The 21,250-nt window shown below is 38.0% G+C and overlaps 1 protein-coding gene across 2 annotated transcripts in view; it reads right to left on the bottom strand.

Annotated features, from left to right (window-relative positions):
• Positions 1 to 21,250, bottom strand: part of LOC117297478 (sodium- and chloride-dependent glycine transporter 1-like) — a 35,980-nt gene extending 14,730 nt beyond the window's left edge. Inside the window, exons 1-3 of one of the 2 annotated variants that reach the window (XM_033780537.1) lie at positions 21,074 to 21,250; positions 6,717 to 6,791; positions 5,219 to 5,405 (exon numbers count right to left, since the gene is read on the bottom strand). In XM_033780537.1, the coding sequence (XP_033636428.1) occupies positions 5,219 to 5,405; positions 6,717 to 6,791; positions 21,074 to 21,109 (298 nt within the window). In that variant the 5' untranslated portion in view covers positions 21,110 to 21,250. The remainder of the gene's footprint in view (positions 1 to 5,218; positions 5,406 to 6,716; positions 6,792 to 21,073) is intronic. The other variant, XM_033780538.1, reaches the window with a different exon arrangement.

The raw sequence follows: 21,250 nt of genomic DNA, 5'->3' as shown, positions 1-21,250 counted from the left end.
TGGTGAGAAGCACTGCAGCTGTTGATAGTATTTATAAACTATTTTGTAAAAGGATTCCCTTGGAAGTAATCAATATGGTTTGAACAATTGTTCACCCCAAAACGTGTGAATCTGAAAAAATGATTCATTAAAGAATAATTTCTCAGATTTCTGGGGGCTGGTATCCATCCGCGTATGAGTCGGTCAGAGATGTGGTTGGTACCCGCTGTCACCATGCTAAATATGGATGGATTTGACGAGCTTGCCAAAAAAATTTGGACATTTTTTCTTTTTTTTTCAGCAAGTACAATGTATTAAGTTGAAACGTTCACATTGGTGACTTTTTATTGTATTTTTCTTTATAGGTTTGCCAAAAAACAGTATTGTGTTGACAAAAACCAATCTACGACCCTACCTTAAAGTGTAACAATGTCATCATCCAATAATCATCTTCGGACAATGTGGAATTTTCCCCTTCTTCTTTTTTTCCCCCGGTTCTGAAAAGCAGAGCTAACAAAAATTATTCTCCTGTTCCGTCAAACAAGAATTCCCTGATCGCCGTAGGTGGAGATTGGTTATTCAGCAAATTGCTAAGACTGGGAAGAACCTCCGCAGGCTAAGAACCCTTACGTTGCATACTTGTGACTTCATTCACTCCCACAATGATTATCAACAAAATCCATCATCTTATTAAAAAGTCTCACATAATATGCAGGAATATTTCCATCTCGTGTGAAGTTTTTTTTTTTAAAAATGAAAAATTACAAAATACTTGATGTTTGCATTTCTTTTATTTTTTCCCCCCAAATTTCTTTTAAAAAAGATTTTTTCCGATAATTTCTTTTGTTGAGTTTTGACTATCGAGCTTTGAGAATCTTTTTTACATGAAGCAGATTTTTTTCTCTGTACACATCCAGAACATTTCAACGGTGCTGAGGAATTTCAAATAGTTACTCATGACCTATTAACTGGCACACATTGTGTGTGAAGAGCAGGTTTCGAGACTTGAGACGTCTTGTGGCTTGCATACCACCGCGGCAGAAAAATATGCAATGAGTATAAAGGTGAGTTCATCCTTACATGGATGCAGACATCAGGCCTCACCGACAAGTGAACTCTGCCACATTACCATACCTAACACCAAATCGCCTACGACTACGAAGCCACGGCATAGAAAAATACAAAACAAACTACTGGCTTGTCTTACACTGTAAGAGTGTCCCTGGCCCTAAAGTAAGACCACGTGCCAGTTGGGGGGGGGGGGGGGGAGAGATGAAATCCAACACGCCTCGGCCTGCGTACAGAGTGGACAGTAGCTTGTGTTTAATTTGCTTGCCGTCTACTTGGCTGACATAGTGAGCAATCATTTAGGGGCCCATTGAGGTATCCAAAGCCAGGGCAGCGGTAATCATTGCCAACTTTTACTCCAAACATCAGCTCCAATTATATCAACATTCTGATAATACAAAACAAGCGCGATATTACATTTATTCTGTATATTTTTCTACCATTTCTGGAGTTCATGAACTAAAAAAAAAATGATACCCTGTTGGTGCACACATAATGAAGATGCTCAAAATCAATTACGGACAAATTATCCTAAAACTAATTAATGTTTTGAATGAACAATCATCCAATCATCAGTTAGCCAACATTAACAATGCGTGTCCAAAAATAAAAACTTAAGGTGAATAATTTAATGTTCCTCAGAATTGCCTGCAAATGTTTTGCCAAGGAAACTTACACAATATCCGACATTGACCAGAAATGAATTCCAGAAAGTTTTCCAGGATATCTGTCTCCGAGTCAATTAAAATTTGCTCGCCCTCTGAGGTTCAATAGACCTTTTCCCAAAGCACACATTACCTTCTGAAAACACAACTCCACAGAAGTTTTGTAATGACCTTTTCTTCTGATCGGAAGTTGCTGGTTTGTTATGGTTTTTCTTATTAACCCAATTCCCAAATCTCTCAGAAGTTACTGAAAAGATGTTCAGCACCCACATCTGTAGGGAATAGCCAATTGCCCCAAGTATGTGATTGTCATACTATGTTTGTTTCTAACCCAAACTACTGCCTAAAAGAAATCCACATACACAAGGTAATTGTATACAAGCAAAATGCAAAATGCCTTGGGAAATGCACTGGTTGCTACTCAAAAGTCAGCAGTTGATACTCAGTAGAATCAGCAAGCACAAAATAAGACGTCTTAAAAAAATTGCTATCATGCAAAATTGCTGGACGAAACCATCTCTGAAAATACAAGAATGCCAGAGAGTTTTTTGTTTCAGGATATATTTCTCTTAGATGGGGAGGGAATCTGTAGCTCGGATACAGGACCCTCTGGATACCAACTTGACAGGATGTCGGTTCAATCATTTCATCGGGACCTTCCGCACAGGTGCAATGAAGAGGTCAAAAGGACACACGTTGCTCCAGGGGTCTCCAAAGACAACTCTATTCCTTAGGAATATTACTCTCTTTTTTTTGTCTGTCTGTCTGTCTGAGACAATCTCATCAAAGGGGTTGATCATAATAAACCAAGGCTTGATACTCTCTGAAGAATAGAGACAGAAAATCAACATTCGATACTGGCCCCCAGTATTGATGACAGTGCTTGTCCCACATAGTGGCTAAGGTTACCAGAAGGAATAATTTCAACTGTTTGCTAAGAATAAGTTGTCGAAACAATGTAACTTTCTCTCTCTCTCTTCAAAAAAACATTACACTTTAGATCATTGCTGGACAAACACTGAACTCATAAGAGAGACTTAAAAACTATTTCTCAAATATTTCTCAAAGACTGAGAAATGAATTTTGGCCTTGAGAATTAACCCGGATGCTTTTGCTGAGGTGCTCCTTGCAAAGTTCTAATACAAATTTACAATTTCCTCATAGAAGTGCCCCTGTGAGGAAAATAGCCTTGCCTCTTCCAGACCGAAATTCAAAGCCAGTGCAAACATTTGACCTACTTGTAGCTCCTTTTCAAAACCATCAAAGTTCTATCCGGCTGTTTTAAACTCCATGCGAAAGTGTGCGTTAACACAATGACAGTGCAACTAAGCAGCCGCCAAAGCCATGTTTTCACAAAGGCTCATTTAACAATCAGCAATCATATCTGGGTTTCTTTCCAGCAGTATTTTGAAATTGGACGCACTGTTAATCTCTCATTGCATCCATGCACTAATGCTAAGTATCAGTTAACAGCAAATTTGGACACCATTTGTCAAGAGTCTGTCTCAATCCCTGATGAAAACAAATTAGGCCACAGGTTGACAAATTGATGTTTCAGTCAGTCCGCATTTCAGTTGGAGTTTTTGGTTCCCCCCCCCCCCAAGGCAGGGATCACTCAACTTGCATAATAGGGATCTCAAATTCCTGTCTGCTGGATTAACCCTAATCTGGGAAAAAGATGCAGAGGCAGCTCCAGAATCCAAACGTTTATGAATGCAGACATGGGAGATCCAGATAGCGGGAAATACAGATAATGGTTTCCGTTCTGGATGAAAGACTCAGGAAGCCTGATTTCTTGGGATAAGAAAATAAAGTTTAACGACCCTTTTTTCATGGATGTACCTAAAGTATCAATACAAACTATCACCACAAAACACTGCTTTGACAAATGGACAACGACCATGATGTTTCAAAAGTGTTTTGAGCACTGATTAAAAAAATAAAAGAAAAACAAAAAACAAATTAAATAGAAGGGTATTTAGGGTTATTTTTTCCTTCAGCGAGGCAAAAGAACTTTGGTTTGGTTAAGCGACTTTCATCTGTTTTTCTCTTTATTCTCTCAATGTTTTTTTTTCTTTCAACCAACCTAATTTTTTACTACTTAGAGCTCCCTTCAAACTTTTTTTTTTTTTTTTTCCCACACAAAACTTGTACTGGTCCCAAATCCAAAAATGAATGATTCAGAAGGACTTGGGCAGGTAGGTTGAAATAACAACTGCTTATAACAGTGTCGGGCTTTCCACTGGTAGAGTCTGGGTTTTTTTTATGAGGAGTGACACAGGAGAAGATGATGTGAGAATTTAAGCCGCATGCTGGCAAAAATGCCTTATTTATTATTCGTTTAAAAATTTGTGATATTTCTGTGTTTTTCTTAAAATTAGAGTTGATACAAATTGGCAGAAAGCTGCCTTCAAAGTTGACCACCATGAACATCTACAGAGGGTAAAGTAGCCAACCTGGCACCTGTATGTAACCATAGAGGATATGGGACTGGAGACCAACAGCTGGTTTTCTAAATGAATGTCCGTGACCCCTACGTAAAGGTCACACTAGCCAAAGGAATCTTGTGTTTTGTTTTTTTGTAAATCAAGGCTGTTTCGGTGAACTTTATGAAAACATGATTAATGGAGGAAAATATCGCATTTGGATGGAAAATGCCAGAATGCATGCTGTTTTGAACCCAGAAGTGGATGGTTAAAAACCCTTCTAATATTTAGAAAACCTTGGTCTAAAACCAGATATAGTTCAAGTAAAATTGAAAACCTTGGTCTACAAACTTGAATTTAAAGTTCAAGTAAATGTTAATTTGTTAATTATTTCACCTTGATTTTAAGGCTAAGAAAACCACTTGATATTTACTTTGCTTGCTATTTTTCTTTTAACTTCAAGGAAGTCTGCCAAACTAGATGTCTAATCAAATTAGTGGAGAAAATTGTTACCCTTGATCCTCCAAAAACTCAAAGTGGATCAAGGCTTGGGTTTATCACAAACAAATAAGGAGCTATTTCATTTGTACTTTCTTACAAGTGATCTATTTTATGAAGGAGGTACATACACAGAAAAGATTTTTAATTTACCCCTTACTGAGGAGTGCAGGGCACCTGTCACTAACAACAAAATACATGTAGATGATTTAACAGGCTGGTAACCTGCAGTGCTGAAAATTTCTACTGGATATGGAAAGCTCTTGTTCTGAGCCAAAATACCACTGGGTTCAATTTTATAAAGCTGTTTTAAACAGAAATTACTGCTCAGCAATTTTCTCTGCTTAACAAAACTGAGTGGGGACCAGTCACAATAATGTGAACTTAGTAAATCTTTGTCTGGTTACCTGCTTCTGTTAAGCAATTTACCTTTCTGTGCTTAGCAAGTTTTTCTGCTTTCAGGCTTTATGAAAATTGAGCCCAGGCAGCTGAAGGGAAAACACAAATTTGGGGCATTTAAATAAAATTCTGAGACAACAAAAACATACAGGGAAACAAAAAAACAAAAAATGTTCGACTCACCTCCTCCATTGCTAAAGCAAAGGTACGGAAATCTCCAGACGTTGCCGAGACCAACCGCATAACTGACACAGGAGAGCATGAAGTCGAGATGGTTGGACCAGTTGCCACGTTCCTGGTTCTCGTCCATGTTGGAAGAATCCACCTTAGTCTTGTGTGGGCTGTCATCGTTGACTAATGCAACGTGGTTCTATGGAGGCAAATCGGGAGGGGGAAAGGGTCAACTTTAGGTGCGGAAGAAAAACAAGAAATGGGCAGACACAGTTTTGCATATGAGATTTTTGAGACGCTGGCGGCAGCAGACATAATGGTTCTTTTTTTGTGGCTCTGAGCGTGCCTGCACTCTCTATATTGTGCGCGTAGGTCTAAGCACGCACATTACTGACAAGAACAGTCAAAAGGAACGTCCAAAAATCTCCCATTGCTTAGCCAGGCAACCTACATATTGTGCATTGGGGCCCAATTTCATTGATGAGTTGCACAGCACAACAAAATTATGCAAAGTATAACAGATGCAACATTTTGTAAATGCAGCCTTCTTTTAAAAAAATAAAAATAAAAATTATAATCAAACAAAAACATTCTGATAGCATTTTAAGGATCTCACCAATCCCTTCAGACCCCCGCCCCAACATGCTTCCACGGCAAGTTCTACAAAGCGCCAGTTGCAACAAGTGATACGAATGCTGCCCACACATGGGTTTTAGGGAGGGGTCAGAAAGAGCACAGGGGGACAAGACAAGTTTTGACACAAGCTTTCAAACAGTATTTAGGGACTGGTATAAGGGCAAGAGAGATAGTAAACCTCTCAACTCATTTTAATTAAGAGATATTGGCTGCAGCGTGCATGCAATCCAATATGATTCGTACTACAATCAAAGAAGACTAAAGGAAACAAAAATACTGAAATTTTTTAAATGCTGCTTTTTTTTTTTTCTGGGGAGAAAAAGTGAACAAATGAAGGGGTTTACAAAAAAAGCAACAACCCAACACCTACAGCTCACTATTCATGCAAAAGTTGAACATATATTTACACATAGTCCGTGTACAAACAAAAACTTTGTATTAACCTACAGACATAATACATTTCTACTTTGGAGGAAAACTGTACAGCATGCATCACAGGATAATCAAAACTACCAAAGGTAATTAAAACTACCAAAGGTAATTAAAACTACCAAAGATAATTTTATGCACAAATCTAGACTAGACAAACATATGGTTGGCTTCGCCTGGTACATGTACGTCCGCTACATCTGGCTACGCAGTAAAACAAAAAACTACCAACACATATTTCATGCAGCGTTTTTTAAAAGAAAAGAACATAAACCACAAAATAAAACAACGACAAATTGAGGGGATGGCTTGTTGTTGTGGCTTGACAATCGAACATAGATAGTTTGATCACAATCAGTCAGAACCCTCAATTAAAATGGGAAAAGAGAAAGGGCAAAATAAAACAGCAAAATAAACGGGCAAGATTTCATGCGGGTGCCATTACCGCCAGTGCAGCTTTGGTCGTGCCGTTGTTGGTTGTCCCGTCGTCGACAAAACGGTTGTCCATATCGTTGCTTTCCTAGTGGAAATAAAAAGTGTTCAAGCGAAACAGGGTGAAGTATACGCACACACAGGCACTAACAACAGGAAGAAAGAAAGTTACGGAAGTGGGTTGATTTGGTTTTTGTCTCTTTCTAAAAAGCAGACAAGACCCAGTGTGTCCCATATGGTCAGGCAGCTAGCACAGGTAAAACTCCGGTCACCATCCAGCCGGTCCACCTTGGGATTTGGACTGACTTTTGTAGCCTTTTTACCATTACCTCACTTCCTCTTAGCCTAACTCAAGCAGAGAAACATTTGCTTTCATAAACCAGGCTATATTTCTTCGTTTTCAGAGTTAAAAACTTTATAATGCTTCTGTAAGCACTCGATGGATCAGCTTGGGTCGTGAACTCTAGCATCCCAAAGGACCATACATAACCTTTCTCACACACTGAAGTTCATTGAGCAAGGCACCCAAGATGACTAAGAAAGATTCGTGGTGGTATCATCCAGACAAACTTTTGACTGTGAACTGTCCTAGATATATTTTGTCAATCTGTTCTTTGTTTCAGGAATTCGATTCCTGAAGTCCAAGGTTCAAAGTTTCACAATAAATAGTTATTAAAAAAATACTGCAAATAAGTAAATTTATTATATTGGAATTTCACTTTTGAGTTTATCCCATATATTATTTCTACTTACTCATGCAAAATCAAAATTTAGTTCTCCCAATTCGGTTCCAATTTGTCATAATCCTATACATTTTTAATTTTTTATTTGTTGTCATATTATTGTGGGACTATCAACAATTCTGGCAAATAGATTAGTTTCACTGGTGGACGCCTGCTGACTTTGCATATTCAGGTTCTATCCAATACAGGTGACCTACACGGGATCATTCCATTTGGAAACCGGTGAAATATTTCAGCTTTCATTTCTGCCATATGGAGGTTTTGTTGGTAATTTGCCAAATGAACAAAGGCATTTGATAACATTTCAAAACAAACAGTTATAGTAAGTAGAGTTTGAAGATGCAAGTTTACAGGATTCAGGTCTTTTTAGTTTGTTTTTAAACCTAGGAAGTTTTTAAAGATTTTGATCAGAAAGGTCTGTTGGACTATGGAAGCCAGCTAAACCAACAAAAAAAACTATATAAAATCCTCCATTTGCTCAATTTCAGAGGCCAATTATCAATTCAAATACTCAAAAAAAATTCACGCGATTTAAAATAATATTCTTGAAGATGACCACTCTTCTCCTCCCCCCCCCCCAATTTCAAGCTTGTTTTACCAGTTTTCAATGTCCCCTGAATAACCCTGACAGCTTATGATCAAGCCATTTCCTAAAGGATCTCATGGGGAAACAAATAATAATCCCCACTTACTGGTCATCCGCTTCCCTAAATGAGCCGAATCTCACCTGGAGACTAATCCCACAACCAACCCCCAACCACGTTTCCCAAGTGGGTAACCGCATTTTAAGTTAATTACAGATCAGCGACATCTTGGTTTTGTTACAAATTAAGCCAGATGAACACCACTGTCACCTTAAGCTAGAAACAAAGGGATGTATAAAAAAAGTGTCTGACATTGTCAAGGGCAAGGATCGGTCACAGTGAGGACCAGCCGATCCCATTCAGCGAACCCACGGCAAACTTCCTGTCTATTAAGACGAACGCTGCTCTGGGAATTCACTGAATCACCAACAGGACTATAACATCCAGACCCCCCTGAACCTACACAGAAAATTCAAGGCACCTGTGATCTGCACCATCCATGAATGAAAACAGTATGTTTGTTCCTCAGTCTTTGATCTTGGGTGATTAAGGAGGAACAAAAGACATACTATTTGTGGAAAGGGTTATGTCTACATACATCCAAAATCACAACCAACAAGATATTCCCCATAGTTTCCAACAACGCATCGATGAGTACCCTGAAAAGATCTTACACTCACAACAAATTTGGTTGTGAAGCATTTCTTACACTTACAGAATGTACAGGGGTTGCTTTCTCCTTTCGCTTCAGAGAATCATTTTATCGGGCAGGAAAGTGGGCACAATGCATGTTTCCCTTTGTGATAAAAACAACATGGATTGCTGTTTTGTGCATTGAAATAGTTGTACCTCAGTTTTCTTTTCATACTAATGAACTCGGGAGTGTAACTACTATGTGTGGTTCAATGAATTCAAAGCTGCCAAAAATTGAATCTTGCATTCAGGAAGGCTGTGTACAACAGTCAGGGAGTAACCACAATCAGGGAAATACATTTGTTTAGAAAATAGAAAGATTGGTTGTTTTCAGGGAACTATCTGCAGAATCATGGAGAGTTAGTAGCTCTGTTACCAACACATGTCTGGCATAATTATTTTCTTATTTTCTTACAAGATCCGGATCACTCTGTACCATTTCCAGTCATTTTGCCATGGGTTTGGTTTGCGGGCATGCGAGCGCAGATGTGGACGAACCATCTGGAATTAGTATTCGTAAAATGTCGCCTGTGACCTAGATTGAATCACAACTTTTCCTGTCCCTTGTCCACATCAGGTGTTCAACAGCATCAACCAATCATCGCATCAGCTTGCAAAAATCATCCCAGCCATTGGTTGATTCTGAGTTTGCCTTATATGGGCATAGATGAATCTCTCAATGAGTCATTCTTCAGTATCCCTCGGTAATTTCCAAAACATTTTACTGGTTTAGAAAATGGTCATTTTGTTTCACTTGGAAGAGTTCAGATGGACATTAAGTGGAAAGGAAAAACAGAATCAAAGTACATGATCAATTATGCCTTTTGTAAGAAATTAAAAATATGGTGAAAAATTGCTTTTAACTTACTCACGTACTGTACTTTTAAGCGTTTCAAAATATATCAAAACTGGATAAATGCATTTGGATATTAAGTAATGAAGGCCCACCTTGACCAGGAGTGCGTTTTTGCCGTCAAAACCACATTCGGTCATTGGCCAATTATCAACCAAAACAGTTATTTGTTACAACCGGAAAAATGTACACCAAGAAAAGGACTAACAACAATTGAGTGCATCTTACAATGATCTGTTTTACAAATGTTATACTCACTGTTCGCTTTTCAGAGAATATTCCACAAGTAACTGAAACAGTAATTCTAGGTGATGATGTGTTGGAAGATTGATCAAAAATATCCGTACTATAACCACACTGAACTTAAGTATACTAAAAAGCATGGGACCCAACATGCTGTATTTACAAACACACGCAAATAAGCCCGATCAATGAAAGGGAACCAGAACCAATCAAAAGGTTGCCCTTTTCACATGCAAATGAGGTCGAAGTCCAATTCTTGACGTGATTGGTCAATCAATAACTAAGCACATGACGGTCGAACACAGACATCTGCTGGTTGTTCTACGTAAATAGTTGGTGCGTCTACACTTACGAAGAATAAACAGAGTGGTACCAGTCAAGCAGAGTTCAGACTCAGTGACGCAAGTGTACAAAACCTCAACACAATATAAATACACATCCTCCTAAAGGTTAATTATTAACAAGTCAGTCAGACGACACTTCTAGTGATCACGACCAATTTCCATTGAATATTTTCTCAAATACCAAACATAGACACCGACCCACACGAACAAAAATCCCAACGTCAATTCTTATGTCAATATATATATTTTTAGGCCGGTATTTTTCCCGGAGAAATAATCAAAATGGGTTAGTTTTATTTGAACTGTATGGTCACCTTAATGACTTACAAAGGATGAGAGTCACAGGTGACAAAAAGATCTGAAACTTGGATCTAGAGGTATTTTCACCTTTCGGTGACCCGGGAGCTACAGAATTCAAGGAACGATCAGGAACAGTATCCTCAGCACTAGAAAGAACTAGATCTGTTTTTAGCAAGCCAGACAACAACAACAAAACATTCTGAATTCAGATGAAGTTTGAAATTTCTCATTCCCTTATTTTATAATAATTACTTTTTTTTTTTGCATGTTTTAAACAATGTCAACAATCATTTCACAGTCCATTTGTTTTCTTAGTCCTTGGCTCTGTAACTCTTTTAATATTTTACATTTGTTTGAGGAAATACTATAAAAGCACCACTCAGCCTGGCTACACTTTAGCCCACCACATTTGTGCCAATCTTATTGGCAGTGGAATAAGCAACGAGAAAATATTGTTGAATGTTTTTCATTCCATCAGCATCAAGAGGTAAGAAGGAGGTCAGTAAAGATAGACATCCATGTAGACCATTGATCACAAATTCTGTTAGCATAAAGTCTGTAGTTTCGCATAATGAAAGCATGGTCTATGCCTTTAAGGAACAGCTCAAGATTTATTTTTGGAATCCTACTGTATATTCATTTCCAGACCTTCGTTTTTGAGGAGCGCGATCGCGCTCCTGGGACTGTCTTCACGTGCGCGATCGACAGCGCTCCTCGATCATTATGTTGTATTTTATTTATAACACAAAAGCAGATTTCACGCCTGTAGTCGTTGTTACTTTGCGCGCGACAATAAAATACAAGAAACATTGAATGCTAGAGGTCGTTTTGGAACAATGCAATAGCGTGAGATTAAACGCCCTCTATTGGTAAAATCTGCGCGAACCAGCAGTAAACGCATTGAGACAACACTCGACGTGTCACGTGGGAATTTTAGCGCATTTCCAGGCAGCGCAAATGCGAGGGCTAAGCGCAAATTTGGCAAATTACAGGAATTCAGATGAAAACAAGGTAATGATCCATACAAGTCATCAGGCCTTGTATTTCAAGAGGGCAAGGCTACTGGAAAACCTAAAAAAATGTGGACAACTTTTGAAGGGGCACCAAGGCCTGAATCATTTCATTTAACAAATCTTTGATCCTATATTTCTCTGAACTTCCCAAACTGTACGCCTTTAAAACAAAACATTTTGTACAATGTTTTGAGTGCTTCAAATACCAGGATAGGATTTCCCTGTCACCGAGTGGGAAGCAATCCAGATTATTTTTGGCACACTACCAAGCAAAAAAAAAAACCTCAGAGAAAAAAAGTATATTAACATCAACGCCCTTGCAAGAATTCCAAATGAGAATGAAAGCAAAAATGAAAGAAAGAATGAAAGCAAAGCATGGGTATGGCATAGCTGGAATTCCATCCATTGTTTGGCAGAGAAGAAACTTCTGTTCAACATAATAAAAGAGATTGTGATTGGCAATCTCACCTGTGGCTCCCCCAACTACTAAAAAACACTTGAAAGCAATCGTCAAATGTTTCTCCAATGACCGAAATATTCACTGGACAGCTGTCCAGAGTCCAGCAGTATAGCCCACCAAGGAGCTCTGTTAGGTTTTGTATAAGACTTCAAACCTTTTTGGTTGAGTGGAGAAGTATTTTCATTTACTGAAGTGGAACTAGTGTCTAACTATACTTTATACAAATCATAATAATACAGTAATTTATGTCACCACTTTTTCAGAACACTTTGCACCAAAAATGATCTGTAACTGAATGGGACAGCATGTCAGAAACATTTAGATCCCCATGATTAAAATGTTTAATTGGGGTCTCAACTGCATGGTTCGTCCTTCTTACTATGAAATACTCATGGTCTGTAAATGAGGTACATTCATAAGGAAGCACATGATTGCTTTTGCATAGAACCATCTGTAGCCTTTATGGATTTTTAAAACGTGGTTAAATCCGTCATCTGGGAAAGAACTTGTGTAAATCATTTGCAATCAATAATGTTATCAGCATTAATGACTTGTGCAAATTGGGTTACATGATAACACAGATTGTGGGTTTTAAAAACTAAGTATGCCTTTTGGGTTTTTAAATCGTTCCTACTGCAATAACGCTTCTCATGATCAAATTTTGGGGCATAAAAACTTACATCTTTTACCTAAACCACTTTAATACTACGTGAAGTGAAATATTTCTCCAAATGTTGTATACTGTCAAAAGCTCCTGCAGACTATTAACCACTGGTTTTTATTGCCATTAATTTTAAGATTGACAACCAATTGCATACCTTCCTTTTTTGAGTTGACTCTACCAAAAAGCAGTATGTAATCAGGAAAAAAATCAATCCATAAAACAAAATTGCTTCTAATCATTTCTATTGTTCACCAACCCAAGCAAAGTGTTTCTCGAAGGCTTCAAGGAAGAATCTGCTAGGGTTGAAACATCAGGTGAGTAACTACTTTATTTGATTTATACTAAGCTTGATTTATACCATAGATCCTTCAGCTAATTCTCCTCAACACAAAATGTACATAAATGTATGACCAGGAGAAGGGAAAATGCAAATTAAGTTTTACTTGAAGCAAACATTTCACTACAAGAGCCTATCCGCTTTATGAAATAGTTTCTCAGAAGTCAATGCACCCTGGATACCCTTTTATGCAAAGTAACTAACTAAATAAAAATGACTTGACGAAAAACCAACACTGCTGACCCCGCGAGTAAAGAAAACCCAGTGCAATTGTGTCAACAGAATTGTTTGCGGACAAATTCTTTCCTTTGATCGAAAAATAAAATCAAACATTCGCCCCCATTTATTCATGAAATGCATAGAGCGTAGATTATCATAGAATTATAACAAGTGACCAATTTGTGAGTTTGTCAGATATTTGTTATTTGTGGCTGGGTAAAGTGTAGGTGTTTTCCCTCCACTGGGAGTTAGGAAATAAATGAGATTTTATCTGGAGCTGATTACAACAAATAAAACAATGATATCTCTATTTTTTGTCTCTTCAGAGAAATAACAAACAGCATCTGTTCCATGAAAATATTATCAACCACAGTATTTTTTCAAAACTGTATTTTAATGAACATCTGCTGGGGTTAAAGCAGAGGATTTTGACCGTAACCAAGGCGATATTGATAATTTATTTATATGTATAACATACGAAGAATAAAAAGCAATACCGACACCTTGAATTGCTTGTTGAAAGGGAAAAATAAATCGGCACATCCTAATCTGTCATCAGGTTCCGAAACCAGAGTGTTCGATTTAATAAAACCAAAGATATTGTAAATTCCTTTTTCCACCCAATTTACTCGTTAGCATGACCTCTCCACCACCCCATCCCACCCACAGATACCCTAAACACACCCTGTTTACATAGGGGGGGGGGTCAATTTGAGGACAGAGTAAACTACAAACCCAATTTACACCTCAGAGACAATTAGAAATATCTAGGACTGGAGCAAGAAAAGTGCAAAGACAAAAAAAAAACTTCCCTTTTTTGGCCATGGCAATTAGAGTAAAATATGGGCACGTTCTGGTTGTGATAAAATTAACATAGCTTCTGGCAGAGCAGAGGGAAACCTGCTGTGCGTGTGAACCTAAGCTCATACACAATATGGAGTGGAATTTTCCATTGCGCAGCATACACGCACTGGCATACATACACAAAAGGTTATGTATATAATGCCTGTTACAGTCTGGTTTACTGACCTCTGTTGTCTGAGTATGCAAAACCCTGCCTGGCCTGGCCACGGCCCAGCAGGTATTTTTTTTCTTTCTATACACAGTTAGCCTCGCACGTAGGACGTTGGACTCAGGATTAAATTAGCTTATTAGACAGCAGTGCGAGTGACTTCCTTTTCAGGTTTAAAATAAAAAAAGCAAAAGTGTAAACAATGAAACCAAATAATTGTTATGAATTTAGTTTTTTGATTAACTGACAGTTTTCCTTTTGGCATTGACGGCATAAGACATTTACTATTACTAGTATAACTAGTCCTGGGGGCTAAGTCATGGTGACTCAATTTTTGTTTCAATTGCCCAATGTTTTTCCCACGGGTACACTTGCAGTTAACTGTCTACTCTCTCAGATTTGTGACCTGCCTGTCAACTTACAATTTTTGAGACATCTGACAAATTGTTTTTGAAGTCCCTAGATAAGTCGAGACCACCCTTTTTGCAAGACTTTTTAGCGAAAAAAGAATTTTTAAATAATAACATGGTACCAGTAACACTAGTCTTCAATTCCAGTCAGAAATTCAAAAGTTTATGAACCCGCTAGGGCCTAGAACCCGCTTAATAATCAAAATCCAACGCCTGCATGTATTTAAGCGCTCCAACCACAGAGAAGTTTTTTTTCTTCTATTGGCCAAGTTTCCATAGCCTTTACAAACAGGATGTTATGTCTCAAATTACATCAAACAAGGTTGATCTATTGTGTACCTGTAGAAGAACGGGAAACTATCTTTTGCATGGGATATTGGCAGGATGTGCGGCGTTACCTTCAGCCCTGGAACAGGTCAATCCGATCTTTCATCTCTTCTTGTCTAGTAACTCAACTGAAAAAACTTTCATCTTCACTTTTAAGTGTTCGTTTGTATCTTGAAGAAAACATAACTACTTCTTGACTCTTTTTTTTCCACAGCTCAACCTTTGAGATTCGCTATCAACCTTATTATTCATCTCTTCTTGTCTACTACTACTAGGAACTGAACTGAATAACTTCACTCTAAAGTGATAGTTTGTATCTTGAAGAAAACACAACTACTTCTCGACTGTTGTTTTTCATCCACAATAAACATACCATTGTATTTTAACTTGTTGACAATCCGACAGCCCAAACACAGAACCAGAAAGCTTTTTTAATTGGTGATTAAATGTGAGTTTGCTAGTCCTGGTAGAAGTATTCCGTGCAGCTGTCATTTTGATTGTATTCCTTGTCCGCAAGTACAGTAATGACAAGGCATTTAATTTTTAGAAGAAAAGGGAGTCCCATTGAGGACAACAACCTCAGAAATCCCTCTTTACTCAGACAAAACAAGCATAGCTAAAAGCAGGCATGATATTTGGTCCTTGAAAAATAAAAAGGGAATATTTTATGGAGTTTCATGGCTGACATACATGAAGGTCTGCACGTACACACGGTGCAGGCTTTCAATTACACTTTAAGGATATAATCACAACTGTTCCAAGGGCAAACAAATCGGACACCTAGAGTAGGATAACAATTAGAACATCATGCCTGCAAAATCGTGAATCTTAACCAAAATATGATCACTGCAATGTTATTGACATACACAGAACAATACATTAAGTAATGATCATTTGGATCATTTCAACCAATCCCACTGCCCCTTCCCCCATCATTCAAGCCATTGACACAAATGTATAAGGCCAATTTAATTTGCTGTATTTTATCAACTAACTGTCTAGCAGACATGCCTACGAAAACCTGCATATAATCATACCGGCACATCCTCGCTCAGACTGTGCAGTGTATATTACAGTTTTTGTTACTCAGTACGATGCAACGTTCTGATTGGCTTAAAAAAGAAGGTGTGTCACTATTTACGATGCTAGTATGTGAGGGTTGGTAACCTTATGTTTGTATTTCCAACAACGACACATGTATGCGATTAAATCCAACATACATTTAAGTCACATCCTCTCAATTCCTAAACTATATTGGAACAGGTACAAGAAACATTGTGTCCTTTCTATTTGGCCATGGATTTCAAGAATGGTTTCAGAGATTTGATCTGGGTTCACTTATCCTTGGAAACTGGCCATGGTAAATCACAGCCAGGCGGCACGCATTTCAGTGCCCAAACCTTACAGCTGTCTGCACTAGGATCAACTTCACTTGTGTTAACTTACAAGCCACATTCCAACACAACCAAATTTGGCAATTATTTGTCTTCTCCTTATTACCCTCAATGAAAGAAGCAAAATACTGAATGGGGGTTGAGCCAATCTGAAGATATAATAGATGTTAAATTTGCATCGGGGATAAAGAATATTAATTTTGGTTTTTACCCATACACCGATGTGTGTTAGCACTGTATACTCAGTACTTTCCCGAGTCCTGTGAAAAAATATCACAGGCATGTTACTCGGGTGGGATTCGAACCCACGACCCTTGCAATTCTAGAGCAGTGTCTTACCAACTAGACTACCGAGGTTGCCCGGCAGCTAGAGGCAGTTCGAATCCTATGTTTTGGCAGCGGGTACCGCAACGATATAATAGATGTTAAATTTGCATCGGCCTCTAGCTGCCGGGCAACCTCGGTAGTCTAGTTGGTAAGACACTGCTCTAGAATTGCAAGGGTCGTGGGTTCGAATCCCACCCGAGTAACATGCCTGTGATATTTTTTCACAGGACTCGGGAAAGTACTGAGTATACAGTGCTAACACACATCGGTGTATGGGTAAAAACCAAAATTAATATTCTTTATCCCCGATGCAAATTTAACATCTATTATATCGTTGCGGTACCCGCTGCCAAAACATAGGATTCGAACTGCCTCTAGCTGCCGGGCAACCTCGGTAGTCTAGTTGGTAAGACACTGCTCTAGAATTGCAAGGGTCGTGGGTTCGAATCCCACCCGAGTAACATGCCTGTGATATTCAATCTGAAGATGTTTTTTTGTAACACCCGAACTCTTTTAAATGTCGTCCACTTGCACTTACACGCTTCAATGTTCACCCTACACTTTTATTCTCCATAAATTAACACCAAAATGTGTCTCCGTGTGAACCATTTAGTCATGCATCATGTGAACCTCTATCGACCTATGACGGTAAGTTTTAATTTCAAACACTTTCAGTGACGTCACACTTTAGGATTTTAGTTGGATCCGATCCAAACAAATAGTTTGAACAGGGAATTATAATACTTTGATTTGAACACCCATGGTGACAAAACGTCTTTGTATGAAAATACAGTATTTATAAGCGTCTTGGCAGGGGGGGGGGCAAATAATTTCAACAGCAAGCTGACAACATCTTGATTTAGTGGGTAGAGTCACCAGTGCACTGGTTAACCCCCTGCGATTTGATCACTTGGAAAATCGGAATACTCATAAATAAAAAACCTTCTTGATGGGCAGAGTGAGTGTGGTTACATGTGCTACCATAACTGATCAACTTTAATGTAGGCCGGGAAGGCATGTTAGGTATGTAACCTACGAACAATCCAAGCCTTTGCATTCATGTCTATGCTTGGTAGGGGATCATATTTTGTGGCAAGTCGACAAAATGTCATCTCAAATGGTGTTAGAGTGCCACCCTTTACGCATGGGAAGGAAAAAAATTAGACTGGTTAAATAGAAAACAAAACATGACGTGTTTCAGTTTTTGTTGGGCTTTGACGATTTAGATATTCTGAAAGCTTAACAAGTGACTAAAAGTTACAACAAAAACATGCACTTTTTTTTATGATGGGGGAAAAAAAAGTTTTGGTCTAGTGGAAGTCTACTTTGTTACAAGACGCAGTTAAGCGGAAATCTTTTTGAAATTCAAGCGCTGTATGTTTTGGCTTGGCTCTGCAGCACCTTTTGGCAAAACCTGGGAACAGTTGAAAAGATTTGTTCATCTTGTTAAAGCGAGAAAAATTTACAACAAAGGAAAGTGGGGGAGGAAAAGTGTATGAATAAATAGGTCATCAGGGTTTCAACTAAAATATGGATCATTTCATATTTTGTGATGCGAATCAAGTTAACCATTAAAATCTTTCCTTTTCAAAGTTTCAAACCGCAAACGCTTTTTTCCAAATTTCTCAAAATGATCAGTCATGCTCGACTATGAAAAGAACTAACTGCTTTGATGCTTTTGTTATATAAGTTCGTCACACCTGGGGAAACAAAATTAAATTAACGTTTACCACTTAAAAAGTCTGTAGGTTCAACCTCAATGATGGCACACCACTGAGAAGAAATGTGTACTTATTATAAAAAGCTACATTCAAAATGTGACCATTTTATAGGATGAAATTAGAATGAAATTCAGTACAAGTAGAGAAAAAAGTTTTCACTGGTTGTTTGGTTAATGTTGCTGTAATCCATGCATTGACCTGAGGCTGTGTACGTCATCTTTCAGTAAAAGTGCCACCACCCAAAAGCAAACAGTTAATCTATTGTACTCGATGTGTTTAAACAAGTGCCTCTCACTCTCAGCACAAAGAACACAACAGCCTTGAAGAAGTTCCATTTCCATCCCAAAGAATAAAATGACATTCTTTTTTTTGAAAAAGAAATTATGTATGTCATGTTCCAACTGTCTCCAATGTTTGTCTTTCTACTCAGTTTCAAAACTATGACTGGCAGAAAGTCTTTGTGTCTCTGTTGCTTTAGTTGTTAAATTTTCTGTTGTAGAAGTTTACAGCCCAATTTCTGTCACCAAGTAACGTTTCTTCTGTGGTCAAGTCAAAGCATGACTGTTTTGGTTTTGCAGAGCTGGATCTCCAAACCCAGTACACACCAGTCGATGAAAAAAAAACTTTGATGGTGTTTTTTAAAGCAATGGTGACACTTTAATGCCTGCTCTTAGTCTTAGTTAAGAATTTCTGGTGTTTAAAATAATTTAAAACAAATCACGTTTCCAACAGATGTCTTGTCACTTAAATTGGGGTTGGGGGAGGTTTGGCATGGGTAAATAGCCTTGAACTGAGTTGACCACCAATGGTAGACCATGCTTCAAGCCTCAAGGTTTGGCATATAACACCTTTATGGCCAGTGCAGTGCATAGCTTTTGTAGTACAAGTTGACCTCCAACAGGCCATTACCTTCTAAATGCTATTTGAACACTAGAGAGATTTCTATAGCACATATTTTATGCTCATTCATTCCCATTCACAAAGTTCCTCTATGGTTAAGCATACTTCAACCATGCCATTCATTCCTTGCTCATTGGATTATCAATTATATTTGACTTGTTTAGCGTTTCTTTTTCTCAGTATCAACAAGGAAATTGATGTTTTTTGCTAGTTCCTTATCATCACAAACGTTGAAGGGAAAAATCAAAAGTACAATCATTGTTTTCTTTTGATAGAGTTTATTTAGGCTCTGGCTAACCCATTTTACAACCAACCCCCTTTAAAGCCAGTGGACACTATTGGTAATATTGTCAAAGACTAGCCTTCACAGTTGGTGTATCTCAACATATGCATAAAATAACAAACCTGTGAAAATTTTGAGCTCAATCGGTGATCGAAGTTCCGAGACAATAGTGAAAGAAAAATAACCTGTGTCACACGAAGTTGTGTGCATTTAGATGGTTGATTTCGAGACCTCAAGTTCTAAATCTGAGGTCTCGAAATTAAATTCGTGGAAAATTACTTCTTTCTCGAAAACTATGGCACTTCAGAGGGAGCCGTTTCTCACAATGTTTTATACCATCAACCTCTCCCCATTTCTCGTCACCCAAAAAAGGTTTTATGCTAATAAATATTTTGAGTAAATACCAATAGTGTCCACTGCCTTTTAGACTAAGGAATTATAATCTAATTCTTAATCTTATCTTCCAATAAAAATTGAAACAATTGTAACATCATTTTTAATAAACTTTGATAGCAAATTTCACCAGCATGAATGCCAACTGTCACTGTCAGACTCAGCAATGTTTTTATATACACAAAAAGATTATTATTACAAATCAAAGTTAAGGCTTTACGGATAACGTTCGCTTTTCACAACAAACTGGTTTAAAATAAGAATTCTTGCCAGACTCTGTTTAATTCTACCTCCATGGTTTATCCATCAACAATTTATTAGACTGCCTTTGAAGTTTATCTAATTGAAATTTCTCTACTTGTTTCCAATATACTAATAAACATGATGAACAATCGATCTTTCCATTATTAACCATGTAGCTTAAAAACAATTATTTGGGTTTCTTTGTGTGCCAGACTGCCCAGGGTTCACCGCAAACTGTGGCCGGAAACCGACCGTACGTAGCTGAGCGTAAGATGCCGGGCGTGCCCAACCTAAACTATCCAGCTGGAAAATGGCGACATCTTTTTATTCTTTTCTAAAACCAAGGAAGGTTTAAAAGACACTACAATGACCAGATTGATTCATGAACAAACATGAAAAAAGAACAACTTATCCACAATAGATACAAGCAAACGTAACAAGGTTTAACAGTTTCTGCAAAATCATTGTTGGTCAAAATAGTGAGAGAATTTCAGTTGCCACGTGGCGAAGCACAAAAGAATGCACGTTGTGTGCGTAGCATGTGTTTTTTGCTCAGATTACAGATCTTTTGCATCTAATTTTGGTTACTTAACAACACAATTAACAATTTGCATGACTTGAAGGATGATAACAATATTTCATTGTTCACAATACACGATTTTAAAGGGTTTTTATTCGACCTTAAACCAAGCCTCCCTATCGTTTTCCTGCAGTGCAATCAACATCCATACTTCACACACCCTAAAATTCATTCATGAATTTGTTAAGTTGCTGATGTGATGATACTACCCGCGCGAAATAAATGGCGCGAGTTGTAGCCAAGGCTCATTGACGAAAACGATCGTCAAATAAACAAACATAATCTAGTCTTGATTTTTCACTGGAAAATAGTGGATTTGATACTTACAGTCTGCAGCGACTTCTCTTTTTCTGATGGTGACATTTTGAGGTAAAAACCTGCTCCGTTATCAAGGAATTCTGTGAATGTGCCTTGGTTTAGATTTTGTGTGTGGTCGATCAAAATTTATGGTTTGCCTGTGTTATCCGAATCTACACAAACCATGCGGCCGAGCCGTGAGTTGTA

The sequence above is a fragment of the Asterias rubens genome, chromosome 12 (genome assembly GCF_902459465.1).
Source record: "Asterias rubens chromosome 12, eAstRub1.3, whole genome shotgun sequence".
NCBI classification, from domain to species: Eukaryota; Metazoa; Echinodermata; class Asteroidea; order Forcipulatida; family Asteriidae; genus Asterias; species Asterias rubens.
The sequence above is the reverse complement of the archived record's forward strand: the minus strand, read 5'-3'. Positions and strand labels throughout refer to the sequence as shown.